At 47.6% G+C, this 19068-nt stretch overlaps 1 protein-coding gene across 3 annotated transcripts in view; it reads right to left on the reverse strand.

The window, feature by feature from the left end:
* Window positions 1–18630, reverse strand: part of LIMK2 (LIM domain kinase 2) — a 36571-nt gene extending 17941 nt beyond the window's left edge. Inside the window, exons 1-2 of one of the 3 annotated variants that reach the window (XM_006266983.4) lie at window positions 18508–18630; window positions 14540–14639 (exon numbers count right to left, since the gene is read on the reverse strand). In XM_006266983.4, coding sequence (XP_006267045.1) covers window positions 14540–14639; window positions 18508–18523 — 116 coding nt within the window. In that variant the 5' untranslated portion in view covers window positions 18524–18630. Of the gene's footprint in view, window positions 1–3834; window positions 4130–4417; window positions 4980–14539; window positions 14640–18507 lie in introns of those variants that run through there. The other 2 variants (XM_014593652.3, XM_006266984.4) reach the window with 2 other exon arrangements.
* Between the last annotated feature and the right edge of the window lie 438 nt (window positions 18631–19068).

Here is a 19068-nt window from a genome sequence, read left to right on the forward strand (position 1 = left end):
ACAGTATTCATGAAACCTTAAGGATTCTTCACTGCAGGGTGCTACAACATGTAATAGGTGCTGCCTAAAGAAGAAAGACTGGGCGCATTTGATATTGTAGTGTCTGGCCTTAGGGTACTGCAAAGAATACACCACCTTAATGGCATGCACACAACCCCTGAGGGGCAGCAGAACATGGCCTTCTTTCAGCTGCTGGCCTTTGGCTTTCCTTGTTGTAAACAGCCCTGGGTTGCAAGATCCAGGTGGTGGGTGGGGGATGAGAGCAGCAGAGATGCAGATCAGCACGCTGCTGGAACACCTGGCTCAACACTAGAAAAAATACAATTCTTCAGAACTCTCCTACTGCCCGTGCATGTCTGTACCAGCGTAAGCAGAGAGAGAGATTACATCTTCAGACAACAAGGAGTCCTGATCAGACTTGCACTTGACAGGAAGAGAGTAGTATTGGAGAGTGCCAGCAGGGCCTTCCGTGCCTTATCCATCTACATTGCTACTTTAAGACCCTACCCAAGCAACCCCCAAGGTCATAGTCTTGGGTTTTTTTCTTACTTAATTCTCAGTTTCAATGAGGTCACATGGCCATAGCTCCAGACAATGGTTCGCAGCTCCCTGAACAACTTCCATGTGTCCCATCCTAGCCTTTCCCCGTCATCCCAGTCTCATTATCAGAGCAGTTTGATTACCAGCTTCCACCTGGAAATAAGAGTTCTGGTATTGCTAAGGCCGCACACCCACAGTAAAGGGAAGGTGAAGCGGGGTGGAGACTGCAAGCAGTCAGCTCTTTGCTATGCGATTAAACAAATCTGGACAGGATAAGATAGCAGCTAAAGGGCTCAAAACCCCACCCAGAACAATGAGGCAACACTACGTGCAACAAAGTGCAACAAGTCAGAAACACAAGCCATTGTTAAATGCCCCATGAGTCACTGTTGGCAGAAGGAACTTGTTAAACACCATACCACAAGATACCCCCTTTTACTACCACTGACCACACCTTGACTAATAGAGAAAACAGCATCAGGTTTCTCTTGAGTCTACACAGAAGTCACAAATGGCTCTTTCACTGCTATAGGTATGCATCCTTTCCTAGATGATTTTTAAGTCCCTGTATGGAGATGTAAAAGAAGGGAGGCTCCCCCTCTCTCTACAGAAATATTGCCATCTCCCCTCCATTGCAATCAGAATGGAAGTTAGCACAGACCTCAAGAAATAAATCTCTAGGCTTATGCCAAACCAGCTAGGACACCAGTGCAGGGAGTTATTGGCTACTCTCTCTCAGCCACTCCATCCCACCCTCCTCACACCAGCTGGGGAGAAAAATCCACTCTTCCCCCCACACATCTGTTGAAGCCCATGGGAAGATCAGCACATGTTTAATCCCAGGGGATCTGTTCCTCGTTGCATGCTTAGAGTAACTGAAATGTGCCGATTCGTCAGGAACCACAAACGCCCATCCTCCGCACCACTCGTGTCCCCTTGCAATCTGCCTTCTGCTATCACAGCCACAGGAATTTCTGACTGTTTCTTTTCTCACTCTATCTGGGACACCATTGGTGGAAGATTTCCAAGCTCTAGGTACAGCAAAATACTGTGCACAGCTACATAACCAGCTAGCTCTTGTGGAACAGTTTTCTGAGCACAGACACACTTGTCGGGATTCTGACTTCCAGAGGAGACCCCTCCACCTTCTGTAGAGGGCACTGAGGCCTAGGAAGGGAAGTTCTGGAGAGATCAAGTGAGTTCTGTCATCACTTGGGCTGACCAAAGAGCAACACGTTCCTGAAAAGCATGCCCATTCTCCAGTAACCTTGGAAATGCAGCTCTAAGGGGTGGAAGTGAATGTGGCTCAGCTATGGGCTGTGCCACAAAATGCCAAAGCCATTACACAAATTCAGCTGCCTCATGGACAGGGGGAGGCTCAGAACATGGTGGGAGCAGGCCAGATCTACAAAAGACCAGCCTCAAGTTGCTCTACCAAAGGAGCAATGTTGGTGGGAATCCAAGGAAGCTACAACCCTGCTGCTCCACAGGATGCCATGCAGCACAATACAGTTCCTTAACAGCTACCTAGGAGGGGCTGCTCTTTTCCCTGCTTCACACAAGAGTAAAGGGGGATAAACAGCGGGAGCATTTGCAGCTGCAGGAAAGAGCTGGATTTTGCCCATACTGACCCATGTTCACGTGAACAAGCTGCTTATGCAAACCCTGCCATGTCCCCTGCAGCTCCTATCCTCAGCCTCTCAGACGTTGGAGAAACAGGTTCCATCTCAGCTGAAGATCTGCACTTTGCAGCGTTTGGCCCCAAGGCTGCTTCATTCTGTAACTCAGCAGGAGCCCAGAGTGGAAGGCATCCTTGTCCCTTGCTGAATGCTCAGCTTTGGGAGAAGGCTGCTACATGCCTGACCCTTTGACTCACAAGGCAGACAAGCCACCTCCTTTACACCTAAAGAAAGCCAGGGTATTTATGAAAAAAAAAAGCCCACACTGACAGGAATGGCCCCCTTCAAAAGAGTTTATTAATTGGAACTGCTCTTGGACCGTCAGGCTAGACAGCTGAACCCAAGATGGCTTCAAAAGAGTGGCACTTACATCTCCAAGGGTAGGGAAAGAAGAGGCACCTAGAGGGAAACAAGTGGAAACACAGTATAGTCCTTAACCCTAACCAAAGGGTTGGCTTCTCCTCCCCATTCAGAACTCAACAGAAGAACACTGTCTAATACCCTGGAGATTACCAGGGTAATGGCAAAGACACTAGGACACACCTCTTACGTGTTACAAACAGAAGACAAGGGAGGTAGGCTCTCCTTCCACATGTCTGTTTCTTATGGTACCTCCTGGACTCAACAGAAACACACCTTTCAGACCGTAAGCCAACACACGTATACATACCATGGATAGATTGCTGCTAGCTACTCTCCCCACCCAGTGGTGGGGAATGGATTTCTAAAACCCTGACTGTGGAGCTGGGCAAGCCAGTGTGAACAGGACAGTGTCAGGTGCCCAATGAAACTGGGGCACAAGCCTCAAGTGGCTTTCAGATACAGGTAGTTTTAATCAAAGTTCTCCCTGATCTCTCAGGCTAACAAAACCACAGTTCAAGGGAGAGCATTAAAAGCAGTTTCCTAACAGAGGTACTAGTGCAATTGAAGCCCTGAGTGCTCTCAAACTCAAACATCTGAATGGGCCATGTGCCCGACATTCAAATACAGAAAGGGATTTTACGTAAACCAAACAGTGATGTTCTGAATCATCCAGGGGCTGGAGGGAGGGGGAGGGGAGAGAGCTACTGATTTGCTTGCAAAGCATGGGATTTTTTTTCCCAATCAGATACGACTGCACATTCACAGCTACGGATTATCAACTTCTCAGACTCATAGCAGCACAGAGCACATGACACTCGTGTATCTGTGGGCTTGATGCAAATGAGCTGTCTGGAAAGACATGTTAAGGATGCCCATAAAAAAAAAAAAATCACATTCTTTCTGGCTTCTGCCTGGCAGGTAGTGGGTAAGTTGGTGCCAATGGTCTGCACTGAGAGCCTGCTGCTGGTACACATCCAGGCTGGGCACTCGCATACATTTGGACTGAACAGCTATGTGCAAGAGTACAGGGCACAATCCAAGCACAAAATGCACACCGATTGGTTTGAGAACTCTACTTGGTCTTCACACTTTACAAAGTACAGAGCTCCCTGCCCTAGCCTGGCCATTTCCCCAGAAGGAGGTAAAGCTGGCTCCAGGAACCTGACATTCCAGCTGCTCAAGATGACGTTATAGGATACGCTGGGCAGAGACGCAGCCTTGAGGGAAGACGCCGTCTGCCTATGATACTTACCGAAAGGGATCCTTGGAAGCAAAGTAAGCTGGGAGAGACAAGTAACTTCCCATCTTCAAGCACTGGATAACCAACCGACTCAGCCGCAAACCTGTCCGACCACCTCTAAGCAGCTCCACTCAGACAGCATGGCAGGAGCAAGGACTCACTTCACCTTGTGCTGATTCAGACTCCTCACCTCTCTTGGAAGCTGCCCAAGGAGTGCCAGGGGCCGGAGCTGCCCATTTCTCTTCAGATCTTTCCTGGCTCCCATGACTGGAACCATCTTCTCTTCTACTTCAGCAGCAATCACACCCTTGGGAGGGATAATTTAACTATTAACTTTGCTGGACAGCCATTCTGTTGCTGGAGTGCTCACAAGCTCTGCTGCCAGCTAACTGCTGTCAAGTTAGCTTTCCCTTCTCAGGTTCCACCCAAGGGTGGGAGAGGAGGAGGAGCCCTTCACAGACAAGATGCGGGTGGTTAAAGAGGCTGTGAGGAAACAGACCTTATTCACTAGGGGTGGAGCTGTGAGCCAAAGGGAGGCTATGAGAGGAAGCCAAAAGGTAGAAGCTTCTGCCAAAGTAAAAGCCAAGTGCCTTACCATGAAATCCTGCTCTGGAGAGCAACGGTAGTCTATCATTGAAGTCTGGGGAGGCAGAATTAAACATACAAAGCCAAGGCTCTGGATCTGTCAGATTAATGCTCACCACGCAGCGCCCAGATCAGAGACATGGGCTGTACCACACCGTCTTCGCTGTGCTTTCAACTTGCTTGCTGAACCTCTTGAGAAAGAAGAGCTGTACAGTGCAGCTCACCCTGAGGAAGAACAACTTATTGCCCCAGTTATGGCCTTGGCTGCATCAGGGCAGAAGGAAGCGACCAAGCCTGACAGTTTAACCCACCGGCCCAGACCTCAAGAACAGCAATGCACCAGGGAATAGTTTGTTAGAGCCAAGCAGTCACTGCCGCAGCTGCCACAGAGGGCTACTTCATCTTGCTCTGCCTCTGGCCAGACGCTGAACCTGCACAGCAGAGTCCTTCCCAGGCCCTTTTATGCCAGTACTGTTTGTCCAGTGCTCTGAAACACGCTAAGTACACCTGCTACGCTCCTCTATTTATAGTCAGTAAAAGCTGCCTCATCTCAAAACAGCCTGAAAATCCCTACCATACTCCGGACAAGAAACTACCCAAACCTGCTTTTACTGGAGGCGACCGTCTCGCACAGCACACAGTGAGCTTTGGGCTGGAACAGCAGGGAGGTGCTGGCTGCAGGTTAAACAACTGTACTTGCTTTTGACACTCAGCTAGAGAGCCAGACTGTCAGTCCTCATCTCTGCAGCCACATTTATGGAAAATAGAAATCATCGCTTTCTTCTACCAAGCTGAAGCTTTAAGCCTGGCTGTAGGAGTTCAGTGAACACCAGCACTGCAAAGCCCGGTGCAGCTGTCAGTTCCAGCACGGAGGTAATTCCTTCTGACATTTCACACAGCTTTGCTGGAAGCAGCAACGCGGTGAGTCTGTGTCTAGGAATGCACTCCCTTCTCCCACACGCCCCTTGCGTTGCGTGCTAAAAGTGGGCCAGCACTTGCGTCTCAGCGCCCCTGGCTAGGAGCACTGCTCCATACAATAGGCATGGCCAGGAAAGAATGGAGAGCCCCTCCCCCACCAAGTATCACCTCCAGACAAAGGCAACTGCCCATAACGCCGCTGCCATGGGCTGCATCCCCTCCAAGGCAAAGTCCACGTGACCTCATAAATCTCTACTCTTCAGACAAAACCTTTGAAGATCTGATCTACAGATGTGATAAGCAGCCAACTGGTCTGAGAAAAGCCAGCAGATAAAGCCCAGCTTCAAAGTAATAAAAACCACCCAAACAACTAAACTGGGAAGAGATTTTTGGCTGGGGCTTCCTTAAGGCCAAAGGACATATATTTTATCACACATTTAAACAGGAAGCATCTTATCAAACCAGTTCTACTTTCAAAACTAATCCTGAACAGTAGAAGAAACTCACCTCAATGCTGCTGCTTCCCTTCCCAATGGTATTTTTCACTCAGTTATGATTATAAGTCTGATAAAAAGGGCTCTCAAAAACAGGTGCTAAGTTGTCTAGAGATATCTCTGTTTAGATCTGGATTCATGCACTCACAGCCACACTTCAAAAGTGCTGGTAAAACAGGTGACAAATTCTTCCCCAAGTAAATTTACTAACATAGCTCATCTTTACAGGTCACAAGCCATTTACATTCAAAAGGAAAAAAAACCCATCCCAGTTTGTGGCAGGGACTAACATTCCTGATTTGTGCATTTCCGTCTACAAATGGATCTGTCTAAGCGAGAGAAAGATGACTGCTTAAGATAATACAATCACACATTCACACAAATGGCATCAGTGATTTGTAAACTGCAGTCACCATCTTATTCACCTGCCAAAAACAGATGGCAGGATTCTGCAGTTCCCCTGCTAGAGTTGGGGGCAGCTCACTAGCATAAGGAAGCCATACCTTATATGGACCCCTTCTTTACTATGCTTAATTAGCATTGAACATTAATGCAGCAAAACAGACAAGCTTGGCTCTACCTGTGATAGACAGGTAAGAGAGCCTCCATTCACTAACAGGTTCCAGTTTTAATTTTTTATTGTACTCCCAGCTGCTTATTTACAAGTTACGATCTAAGGCAGAAAGTTTCTGGTTTAGAGGCTGCAAAGCGTCTAGTAGAGTGGATTTACTTGTTGCGTTTTAGTAATCCCAGGGGCTTGGAATGGGATGGGTTACACTCCTTATTTTTAAGATGCAGTATACCTTAGAGGAAACATCCAGACACCAGAGACAAGTGGTAACCAATCATATACTGAGATGCTACTCAGCACTTCCACCAGCTCATGAGATACACAGGCTGGGCAGGACTTTGGTGAATCTTCAGGGACCTGTGGAAGCTAAGAGAGGGTGAATTGTGCAGGTACGGCATCAGCTGTGTGACTGCGAAGGCTGCCATGTACCTTGGCTGTAGTCTGGAAACACATGGAGGCACTCCCGATCCCTGGGTACAGCCCCAATACCTCACTTTACTATGGAGGCACTTGTCACACAAGTACCTAACAGACAGTCATATGATATGAAGCCAGGCCTGCCCCTACTCACCAGAGACAGAAAAAAATGCTATTCTAGTCTGCAAGAAATGCAAAACTCTCGAACTCTTGGTTCAGAGATGATACACAAAGAAAGATAATTTTTTTGTGATTTCTTGGTTGATCTAATAAAAGGTATCATTTATTTTTGTCTAAGACCAACACGGCTACCAAATACATCTAATTCTAGTCTCGTGCATCCATCAGCAGACAAAATGGGGAGTGAAGTTCCCCACACACACAATTGCTAACTGCGTCAAAGTGCTGCAGACCAGCACACTGGCAGCTCCTCCCAGAAACAGACGTGTGGTAAGCATACAGCTAGGAATGAACACAGACTTCCCTGAACCCCAGCACCTGCCTCACTCCAAACAGCTTAAGATTTCCTGAATGTCTTTATCTGTAGCCTGGGGGATAAGCCAAAAAAATCCAAACTCTTGTACAAGGTAAGTTTCTAGGAACAGTGACATCTTGTACTTGTCAGTGCAGTGCACAGTGGCAAGAAGCTGTGCATTAACTTGTACTTACACTTGTACTTCTGTCACTCCCCAACCCACAGACGTTGTCTATTCAACTCCTCAGGGTAGAAACCCTTCTCATGTGTTTGACTAGAAGGTTGTGGGCACAGTGAGCAATTTCAACTGCAGTAGCAGTACTAATGCCCTGATAAATAAAGCCCTGAAGGACACTGTTTGCCAAATGGAAAAAGCTCAGAATGCAATTATCCAACTCTACCTTAAATACAAAGGACTTTTGCAGCCTGCCTCCCCTCCCCCACAAGGAATGCCAACTATGCAGAAGACAGACCTCCACCTGGGAAGAGCTTGGGTTTGGTTTTGTTTTTTTAACCTCACTGAACAATTCCTGCTGCCCTGTTTGCAGGCAGACACTAAGTAACTGCTCCTCTCTCAGCCTAAAAGCTGGCTGTTGAATCTCACTCTGACTATCCTATCTACTTCCAAGACATCACTAGAGAGACACCTTAGGAAGCTGCAGAATTAATAGGCGAAACACTAACCTTTCACCTCTGGGGCCCTCTCCAGAACCTACAGTGACCAAAATCTGCAGAAGATAGGAAAGGGAAAGGAGACAGAAGTACAAGAAGCTCTGCTCACTACTTCAGCTGCTTTTTGCTGGAAGCAGCATTTGTTCTGGCCTTCAGTTCATGTGCAAGGTGCATAAAAACTCAGCACTATTCATAAGCTGAAGAGCAAAACAACAGGCAGAAAGCATTAGTCCTACATTTTAAACTGCACTCTTGCACGGTTTGGAATTTTATCACTTACGATGTTGCACTTTTTTGGGTTCAGGAGATGAATCCCAGTTTGTGCATGCATTTCTCAAAGTGAGGCAAGTGGTGGAGGTCTCCAAGGCATCAATTTCTTGGTTGGCAAGAAAAATCCAGAAGCGAACAGCTACAGCAGTCTTCCTAAGTCTGCAGACAGATGACTACAGTATAGCACCTCTGCTGCTCTTCACAGCTTATTAAGCAGTCACAGAGTAAAATAAGACTTGCCTGTTTCACTATTGCTATTCAGAATTCTTCACGTAGCAGTGAAGCCATCCAAAATCTTGTCGCCTTTATGCTGCTGTCTGGGAATGTTATGGAGACCAAAGAAAACAGGCACCAGAAGATATTTATAGCAAGAGATATAACATCTCCCCTCAACCCAGGACATTTTTTTTGCTATTGACTAACAAAGCACTGACACATGGGCACTTGGTCATAACAGAAAACCACACTGATGGCTTTCCAAAACCTGAACCTTCAAATGCAATTGGAAGCTACAGTGCAGAGCATCTTTTATTCCACATGTTCCTTTGCTCCTTTCAAGCCATCAGGCTCATCTCCAGTGATCAGCCAGCTCCTCTCCCTCATTGACACTCCAGAGCTGTGCAAAAAAACAATTAGTTTTTAGTTCAGCTAAACAGAGAATAAAAAAAATAAATAAACTGATCTGTCCCCAAATAAACACCATTTTGTCTCCTCAAAACACAAAGGCACCAAGTTTTACTTTGGATGAAAGGAGATGTTCCACTTAGGACAACACAACCCATTTTCTTTTCTTACAAGTGCCTGAAAGAAGCTAGATTTGCACACAGAACAGCCATCTCAAGCACAGGTTCCCTTTTTAGCCAATAGCCCAGATGTTGGAACCTGAAGGAAACCCATGCTCCATTTCTCCCGCTGCCTGAAGAGATTCAAGGCCATCTCTTTCACCTTTCAGAAGGGAGCTCTAACCACTCTAACCATTCAAAAAAAACAAAACAATACTCTGTCCAAGTTTGCAGATGACACAAAGCTATGGGGAGATGTGGACATGCCGGAGGGCAGGGAACAGCTGCAGGCAGATCTGGACAGGTTGGACAAGTGGGCAGAAAACAACAGAATGCAGTTCACCTACTGCCTAGGGAATGACCTGCTGGGGGGCACGGAAGTGGAAAGGGATCTTGGAGTCCTAGTGGACTCCAAGGTGAACATGAGCCAGCAGTGTGACGAAACCATCAGAAAAGCCAATGGCACTTTATCGTGCATCAGCAGGTGCATGACGAATAGGTCCAAGGAGGTGATACTTCCCCTCTATCGGGCACTGGTCAGACCGCAGTTGGAGTACTGCGTGCGATTCTGGACGCTGCAATTCAAGAGGGATGTGGATAACCTGGAGAGGGTCCAGAGAAGGGCCACTCGTATGGTTAAGGGCCTGCAGACCAAGCCCTACGAGGAGAGACTAGAGAAACTGGATCTTTTCAGCCTCCACAAGAGAAGGTTGAGAGGCGACCTTGTGGCTACCTATAAGTTCATCACGGGGGCACAGAAGGGAATTGGTGAGGATTTATTCACCAAGGCGCCCCCGGGGGTTACAAGAAATAATGGCCACAAGCTAGCAGAGAGCAGATTTAGACTGGACATTAGGAAGAACTTCTTCACAGTTCGAGTGGCCAGGGTCTGGAATGGGCTCCCAAGGGAGGTGGTGCTCTCCCCTACCCTGGGGGTCTTCAAGAGGACATTAGATGAGCATCTAGCTGGGGTCATCTAGACCCAGCACTCTTTCCTGCTTATGCAGGGGGTCGGACTCGATGATCTATTGAGGTCCCTTCCGACCCTAACATCTATGAATCTATTCTGGGTACAACAAAGTAGGGCTCTGGCATTTTTTCCTCTACTCTCTACAAGTAATCAAGCAATTGAGCTTGAAAAGGGCAACTATGCCCTGGAGGTTAGAAAACTCACCTGAAAACAGAAAATATAAGTTGGTATTTTCACTGCTGTAGGAACTAAGTGAAACAGGATCAAAATGAGAACAAGTGACCCCAGAACACTGTGTAGCCTGCTAGGCATCTTGATTTAAAAGTCAAGGTGATTGACTGAATTGAATTCACTTAAATCAGCAAACAAGAAACTTATTTAAACCTATTTTATACTTGTTTTGCATTTACACAATTGGTTCCTAATTGGTAACCACAAAAATATGTTGATTTGCAACCATATATAGTCTTTAAAAAAAAACTATATTTGGTACTTTTGTGTTGCTAACAAAGAACACATGCAGTTATACATCTGAAAACTTATTTGAGTTCTTAAAATTTAACATTGTATGTTAGAAAAAATGAGCAATGGGGTTTTCTTTAAGTTTGGGTTTTTTAACCCACTGTGTTAAGGTACTTTTAGGTAGAAATTGGAATTTGATTATAAAGAAGAAAACTGGCAGTTTTAAATGTTCCTTTTGGGTAAAACTAAATTCTGTGGGCTGCACAGGCAGGTTTATCACTAGAACAATCTTTAATTTAAAACTGATGCATCTGACAGTTTCTGGAGCTACTGTCATGTGCAGTTTGTAAATCAAATGTGTTGCTTCTGGTCATGATGCCCATCAGCTTTTTAGAATGAGTTCATCTCAACTCTCACCTCCTTTTTGTTCACACTTAGAAAATGGAAGACCGGCTTTCCTGCTTTTCATAGTTCCTAAGGGCTTCTCAGTTGTCAATGAGCTAATTACTGAACTGAAAGAAGACAAGAGGAGAAAAAAAAACTCCTCCATACCTGCAGGAGCACCTATAGCTAACTTGTCACCTCAGACTTGTGATCCAGGCACTTCCTCACTGACTTCTCCCATGCTGGTGACTTGACTTCCTGTGAGACTTCACACTTGTACTTTTTAAACATCATTCATTTCAGTTTGGTTATTTCAAAGAGTTGAGAGTAAATTCAGGTTTGAGGTTATCCTCAAATTTAAGAGGAAACTGAACTGTGGTCTCCCACATCCTGGGTGAACGCCCTCAACCAATTGGGTAAGATGTTAACATCCCCCTGCTTCCCCAAACTGCTTTCTGAAGTAGTTTTGTGAAACCGGCCCCTAGAAGCTTCTTCCAGCCAAACTTGATGCAGCAACTCCATTTCTGAACTCACAAATAGTTTCAGAGTGATCAAACCTGCATTTGCAACAGATGCGTTATTTGCCAAACAATTCACCAAGCCTCTGCCACTCCCCATTTCTGATCATGGTCCACTCCCATTGAATATGCAACTTCTCTTTGGCAACATGCATTACTGATATGGAAAAGCAATGGTAACCAAATATTTTTAGCTATAACACATTTATCAGCCAGAAACAAGGAAGAGGAATTAGCATACAGTAACCAGTCAGCTTGAGTGCCTATTCCGTAGCCAAGGGCAAGCTACCCAACTCATCTGTGTGTCAGCAATCTCAGGAAGGGAAGTCACATTCTGAAGACAACAAGATTTGCATGCCCTGGGAAAAGAAGTTCTCGGGTGTGCCTGGGAGCAATTAGATGGAATTTGCTCTTTCTTTAGTTGCACTGTGATGTCATTCAGTTCATGCTGGACACGTGTGGAACTGAATCCTTGTGGCGCTGAGTTCTTTTTAAAGGTGATGCAATTTAGTTTGATTTTTTTTTTTTAAGTAATTGAATCTTCTTTCCAGTGATCCTTTTGGTAACAGCAATTTAGATCTACCAAGGAGGAGACCCCTCCTCACACATCCCTTTGAACACACAGGCAATCTAAGGAAAACTCACCCTAATATCAGGCCCACATGAAATGCCCACACAATTCAAAGTGGGGTGGAAGCTGGCTGCTCATGAAAGCAGACGCCGTCAGTGGAAACCAGCAGAATTCACATGCCCAAAGTTTCATGCGGAGGTAATTCGCAGCACCTTCTAAGAAGCTTCCGCTGCTGACTCTCCCTCTGCAGGTTCAAGCTTCAGCACCAGCTGACTAGCAGATGATTTAAGATACCCAAGATACAAGTCAAATGAGAATGCACTTATACTTCACAGTCAAAGCTTCTAAACATGCTGTTTGAGGAAGGAGGGAAGCGACAGAAAGCTTAAATCCTCAGAGACAGGCATGCACATCAGCCGCTGCCACCTCAAAGTGTGATCAGCAGGCTAGCCTAAGGGAGGATAAACAGAGCTAATGAGGCTGGAGAGAGGCCAATCTGCATTACAGCAATTATGTGCCTGGCCAAAAAGTCAGCTAACTTGCAGGAAGCCTGTAAACAACTCTCCATGAGCTGCTGGAACTCACAGCTACCAGCTGCCAAAGGCCTCCTACCCATAGAGGCCTTTAAAGTTTGGCAATGGGATACTAAGCGCAAGATTATGCTCAGCACGTCTGGGCCGGTGAGGAGAAAAGGGGGGGCAGCTACATAAAAATGTGGGATCTGTTGTAACGGACAGCCCCACCCTGGAACTAGGAAAAAAGGAAGGGCAGTTTCCTTTACTGTAAGCTCTCATTGTAACAGAACTCAGCCCAGCAGCTTAACCGGGCACGGGAGCCAGTTGAGCACATGGGGCAGTAAGGGAAGCACATGACAGATTATCAACTGGACTAGGTGTTTAGTGCACAACCCACAGCAAGAGAAATTGGCCAACATTTGTTTGCCAACCTTCAGATTAAACTGGACACTGTATTATGGAGTAGTGCAGCACATAGGACTAAATTTTGCTCTTAGTAGGACTGTGCAAACATGAATAAGACCAGGAAAGATTGTATTTGTCACCTAAAAACAGATATAAGCCTTTCCACCAGCCCAGTATCAAGCATTCATGTAGTTTAATTCGCAATCTCAAGTCCAGCTGCTACACTGTTTGAGAGATGCCTCACCTTGCAAGGTCACACAGGGAAAAGCACCTAGACAAGTATAAACCAAAGCCTCTCTCGCAAGCATAATCGAAGGGAGCCCTGGAAAGCTAGAAGCCCAATTTACAGGGGTTCAGAGCACCAGTTGCAGAGATCAGTCTTTGTTCTGTCACCTGGATTAGTCACATCTTATGACCTGCCAGAGCTACAAGCATTTTGGCAGCCCACTACATTTTTCCCCACCAACCACAGATGATGATCTTTGTCTCAGTGATTTTAGGACATTTTGTTTTTGAAAACAAGACAGAAGATGCCTCTCCTGACATATCTAATCCACCTCTGAAACCACCCTTTGTTTGAATGTTGCCAAAATGAGACTGGGTGAAGGGGAAAAAAAGCGAAGTGAAGGCAAGAAACTCTAGAGATTGAGCAAGAGTTTTCACACAATTACTATTACCAGCAAAAGCTGCAGGTCCTGTAGCATCCTGAAACAGGCTTCCCAAGAAAGTGCAGATGGGTGGTATGGCAACTGAATAGCTGACTCATGAAACACAAATTAAAGGTACAATGCTCTGCTGGCAGGGAGCAGAGGATTTCACAGCCTCCTTCCCCTTTCCTCTGCTGACAGTTATGTTGTTAGATGAAATGACTAGCAAGTTTTTAGATCTTATGGGCTTGAAAGGCAAGAAAATGAGTGGAAAGGATTTCCCCATATCTCTCTGCAACACCCTGCCATCTCCCTTCCTCCACACACAGGGGAAACAAAACAGCAACAGCTATTCAAACTGCCTCAACTTTGTCAACAGGTATTGCTTTGGGATATGGCTAAGAGAAATATGCAGCCTATCACTGCTGCGACCGTCAGACCTTTAGTTTTTATTTTATCTGTATTCCCAGGTGTGCAGATGTTTGCATAGCAGCAGGAGCCTGGTGTACAACTGTTCACTAGGGCACCCCTGGGGAAGACCAGGACCAATGGATACAAGTGGAAGGCCGCTTAGGCTTAATACCAGGAAAAACTCCTTCAGTCAGGGTGTCCAGACTGTGAAATAAACTTCCTCCAGAGGCGGTGCAGTCACCTACCCTAGTGGTTTTCAAAAGGAGACTGGACAGTCACTTCGCTGGGGTCACTTGACCCCAGTTGTCTTCCTGCCTAGAGCAGGGTGGGGGCTGGACCCAATGATCTGTGAGGTCCCTTCCAGCCCCTAACAATCTATGAATTTATTAATTTCTCCAATCATTTCAGACTACTGTTAGAATAGCAACTTAGTTTCAGAGTGCTACCACTAGCAACAGAACTGTGCAGTGAGCAGGAACATGTAACCATTCAGCAAGATTGTCCCAGACTGGGTCAGGCACAGGAGGTGACAGTAAAAACCATGCCACCTATTTAACCTATTAGAGCATCTGCTGAGTGTGGATGCTTAAGACACTGGTGGGTAAGAACAGGGAAAAACAGCATTTAAACAGGCCAGAGACTTGACCTACCGGAAGCAGGAGCTGTGCCAAGCTTCATTAACAGTTCTATACCGTCGTTGGTCAGCAGCAATACTGTCCCCGCATCCCAGGCATCTCCAGACCTCCTCACCTGCACACAAGAACAAAGTTAACAGCTGATAAACAGCACAAGTTCCTTTTGCACCACAGGAGATCCAGTCCAAAAAAGAACGAGCTATGCCAACAGCAATGTCCAAAACCCTGTGTCCCACCATAGAAGACAGGGGTGGTGGGAGTACTCTAAAACTTTCATGCCTCTGTACACACATCTGCTGTCCTGATCTCCCAAGGGCTCTCTCTGCAGTCATCAGAACCTCTGCCCTCTGCAGCAGACCTCTTGCAGATCTCTGTCATAAAAGACCCTGTCACACTTGGCTGCCTTGCTCCTTGACAAACAGATTCAATGTTTCAACTACTCCATACTAGGCTAAATCAGGGAGTTAATTCCTCATTTGCCCCAGGCTGCTGACTCAGCACATAGCATTTACATTCACTTGCTTAATTAACTGGATTTCCCAGAATAGAAATGAAAAAGGATGAATAGGGAGAATTCTGGTTATTGGATAACAGCTCTGACTGGCAGTCAGCTCACTCATTCCTAGAAGGAAATCACATGCCCTAATGGAGATTCACAAGCTAAACCCAGAGATTTCAAATAGGAATCCAAATCATTCTGACCCATTATTGTCCAAGTTCCTTGCTACATAAGAATTGCTCTATTTCCTGTAGTCAAAAAAACATGTGAAAGCTCAGAGCTTCATTTTCTGAGGAGTGCCTCAAGTCTAGAAAGGTTGAGAACCACTGTCCTAGACTCTAACAAGTCTGGGATAGTGGCTGCAATGAGTGGGGTGGGGTGAGGATTTTGAATGGCAAGTGGGTGCTTAGCAGAGGTTTGGCACTATTCCAAGTGCAGGGGGAAGCACAAAAGTCATGAAACCCAAGAAGGAGCAACTGGGAAGCCAAAGTTAAGAGCTAGGTTCATACAAGACTGCGCAAGAACATGTCATGTAGCTGGGCAGATCTCAAACTGGAGCGGTCTCTTTCTGCTACCACAGCTTGGCTCAGCTCAGGCTGCCCATGAGCTTTGAAAACAAAGGAAGAAACCACTGAGCTAAGTGCCTGGATTTCCAGCTCATGAGCAGCCAGTTTTCAGAGAACAGGAAAGCATGACAGCAGCTCCATCGCCCCCACCTTCCCTGGGCCACAGGGAACAGGAGGTGGTTCCTGTTCAGGGTCATTTGTTAGTGCTGAAGAGTCTGCAGCAGGTCAGAACAGGGTGGGGCACAGCACTGAGGTAAAAGAAAAATCTCCTGGCTGAAGCAAAATCATTTCCAAATTTCTTCCTACAATTACCACCCCTCCACTGGCTCATATAAAGCAGTCAGAGCTTCTGCTTAGCCTGCCCCTCTCCTACAGGCTCAGACTCTGCCTTAATCACTTCTGCTGGACTCCTCCTGAGGCTAGGGCACATGCAGCAACTTGGAGGTTGTTTCCCAAGCCTCAAGGCTACTGCATTTGTGTCCCAGATCTTGAAAGCAAGAACACAAAACCTCTGGGTTTCCACTCTTCTCTAACTTAGATTTTCCTTCCCAGATTTCCAATGGCCATGTCAAGCAGAGCACTGCTCCTGGTTACTGACCAGCCAGGTATGTCCAGCACCAGCAGAGATGCTAAACTTTTTTAATGCTAAGAAAAGAAAACAGCAGAGTGCTGCAGGGTAACAGCCAAAGTTTCTTTTCAAAGCCAGTCCCAGATTTCATAAGGAGCATGGTTTATTTTGTCTTCCTCTCATTTCTTCGTCTGTCCCTCTGGCACAATATCCTGGTCCAATCATTAAAGAAATTACTAACACTGATACAATCTCAGTGTCCACCTTCTCTAAACTACTGCATCATCCTAGAACAAGAAGGAATAAAGGTGTTATTATATTTAGCTCACAGAAGTAATTCAGAATTTTGTGGCGCCATACAAGCAAACACCCTCATGTGGAAGGCAAATAGGTCCTTTTACAGATGGGAAGAACAAAAGCACAAAGGAGGGAAGTTACTTGCCCAAGGCTGTAGGGCAGATCGCTGGCCACACTAGAATCTACAATTCCAGCTACTCACAACAGGCAGAGTCCTCTAAACTTTGCTGCCAGTCCACCCCAAATATATGCATGGAAGCTGCTATAGAGGGGTTAAGATAACCTAACTGCCATTGCGTGGACTCTACACTTTGGGCAATACTGTTGCAAAGAGGCCAGATCGCACTATGCATGACCAAATAAAAGCATTTTGGTGTCAAGTCTCCTACAATACCCTAAATGAGCTTCAATTCAGAAGCGACTCTTCCCTTCCAGCAGCACTTGCTGTCTCACCACAGTGAAATTTTGGACAAAAACAGGAGTGTGGCACTGGATCACTGCTCTGTCTTAAGATGCCAGGGTTTCCAGTGCTAATGCTGTTAATACCAGTCTTTGTGGTCAATCTGCATGTGTGCGAAAGAGTCGCTTCAAAGAAGGCAGCAGAGGGTATATGTCACTGACCTGTTCCCATTGAAGTCCCTCCTAATACACTCTTTGGGAGCGCTATGATTTACCGAAGAAGATCATTACTGAGGATGAAACTCAGATAAATTCCCCAATATGATCTAGAAAGCATGGCTAACAGCAAGGAAATTTTTAACCTTTCCTCCTTGAAGTATAAGAAACATTCAGCCATGAGGGAGGGGGAGCAGCAGAGCTGATAAACCAGTGACCTAGCACAGACAGCTAGGCACAGCCTACTCTGTGGGCCTCAAGAGAACTGTTAACAATCTGCTGAACAAGGACATTGTGCATCCAACAGTTCATGACTTGGCAGTTAGCACTGTTAGCACACCACGTAGAAGTGGATGAATCGAGCATCAAGTTGACACACCAGGGAAAACTGTAAACCTGGAAAAGCAGAAAAGCAAGGCAGGGAACCAAAGATGGAGAGAAGTCAAAGGCTGGAGAGAAGCCTGACTAAACAGTGATCCCTACCTACATGTGTAAGGATCCTCCCTGAGCATCCTTACATGATCTACAGAGAAAGACTCTTGTCTCTTTATGCCACGTCCTGCTTTCTACATATTAAGAAATTCTGAGCCCAGAGTCCCAGCCTCACGCTTGCCATTATGCACAAAGCAAGAAGCCCCAGAGAAGAGATGTCACATTCCCCCACTCACTCACTCCTCCAAGCCCCAGGACAAAGGTTACTTTTGAAATGCCGAAAGCAGGCTTCTCCCGGATACCGCAAACAAGACCAAGCAACAGTTTGCTGGCCAGAATGAAACCAGACTGTATACTGATATACAATCTGATACAGATATACAGTTTGATACAGTCTGATACTGAAACCAGACTGTATACCTGAGCTCCAACCAAACCTAGCACAAGCTGTCAGCTCTTCCTCCGGTTCTTTCTGGGTCCGTACCTGGAGCCACCTCTTTTCCTCCTGCTACCTGGACTACGGGGCAGCGCAGCGCGCGGCTGTATTCACAGTATCGAGGCTGATTTCAGAACCAAGAGGAAGATGCAGGAAGCCACAAACCCTGCTGCACCCTCCTCTTAGCCGGGACACGCGAGCACCGCTATTTCCAGGGGATCTAGGAGATGCTTCAGAGCCGAGGGCAAGTGCCTGAAGCGACACCTGCAGGGCCGGGCCCGCCCTTCCGTGCCCAGCAGGGCAAGGCCGGAGGAGGCGCGGGGCTGCCGGGCGGGCCCGTCCTGCGCCTCCAGGCACTTCAGAGGCGCGGCGCCGAGGGTCAGGCGCAGGGCTGCCGGGCAGCGGGAAAGCGGCGCCCCCGGGGAGGCAGGGGCGGAGCGCGGGGGAAGCAGAGCGGACCGGAGCCTGCAGCCGCCCTCGCGGCAGAGGGGCACAGCCCCCCGGGGGCACGGGCCGCGGTGGAGGGTCCCGCAGGCGAGACGGCAGCACCCCCCCCCCGCGCGGCCCCACCTGGCAGCGTCTCCATGGCCCGCGGCGAAGCGGCTCCAGCCCCCGGTCTCGCCGCACAGTGACGTCAGGCTCTACGGAGCGCGGGGCGGGTCACTCCGCACCTGGCCCCTGGGCATCCCTCCCGGGGGCAGTCGCAAGCCCCGCCCCTTCATCGCCCCGGCCAATCAGAGCTCCGCCCATCCGGAGGCCCCACCTCTTCACGGGAGCTGGCGAATCCTCTAGCTGCTTAAAATAGTAACACCTCCCCCACGGAGTAGCGTCAGGGCAGCGTCCCGCACGTGGGGGCGGGGAAGCATGGGGCTCTCGGGCAGTCCGAAGCGGATCCGGACTTCCAGCAGCACCAGACACCGCCCGGGGCGGCGCCCGCCCGCCCGCCCGCCAGGCTCAGGCACGCGGCGACCCGCGACGCGGGCGGGCTGCTCCGTTCCTCCGGGCGAGAGGCTCAGGGACGAGGAGCGGCTTCGGAGGAAAAGCTCGAGTCCGCCTTGCAACAGGCTCCAGCGAGGCGCGGCTGTAAAATGAGGTCGGACCAGATCAGCTCAGACACCCAAGGGCCTTTCC

Source organism: Alligator mississippiensis, chromosome 10 (assembly GCF_030867095.1).
Source record: "Alligator mississippiensis isolate rAllMis1 chromosome 10, rAllMis1, whole genome shotgun sequence".
NCBI lineage: Eukaryota > Metazoa > Chordata > Crocodylia > Alligatoridae > Alligator > Alligator mississippiensis.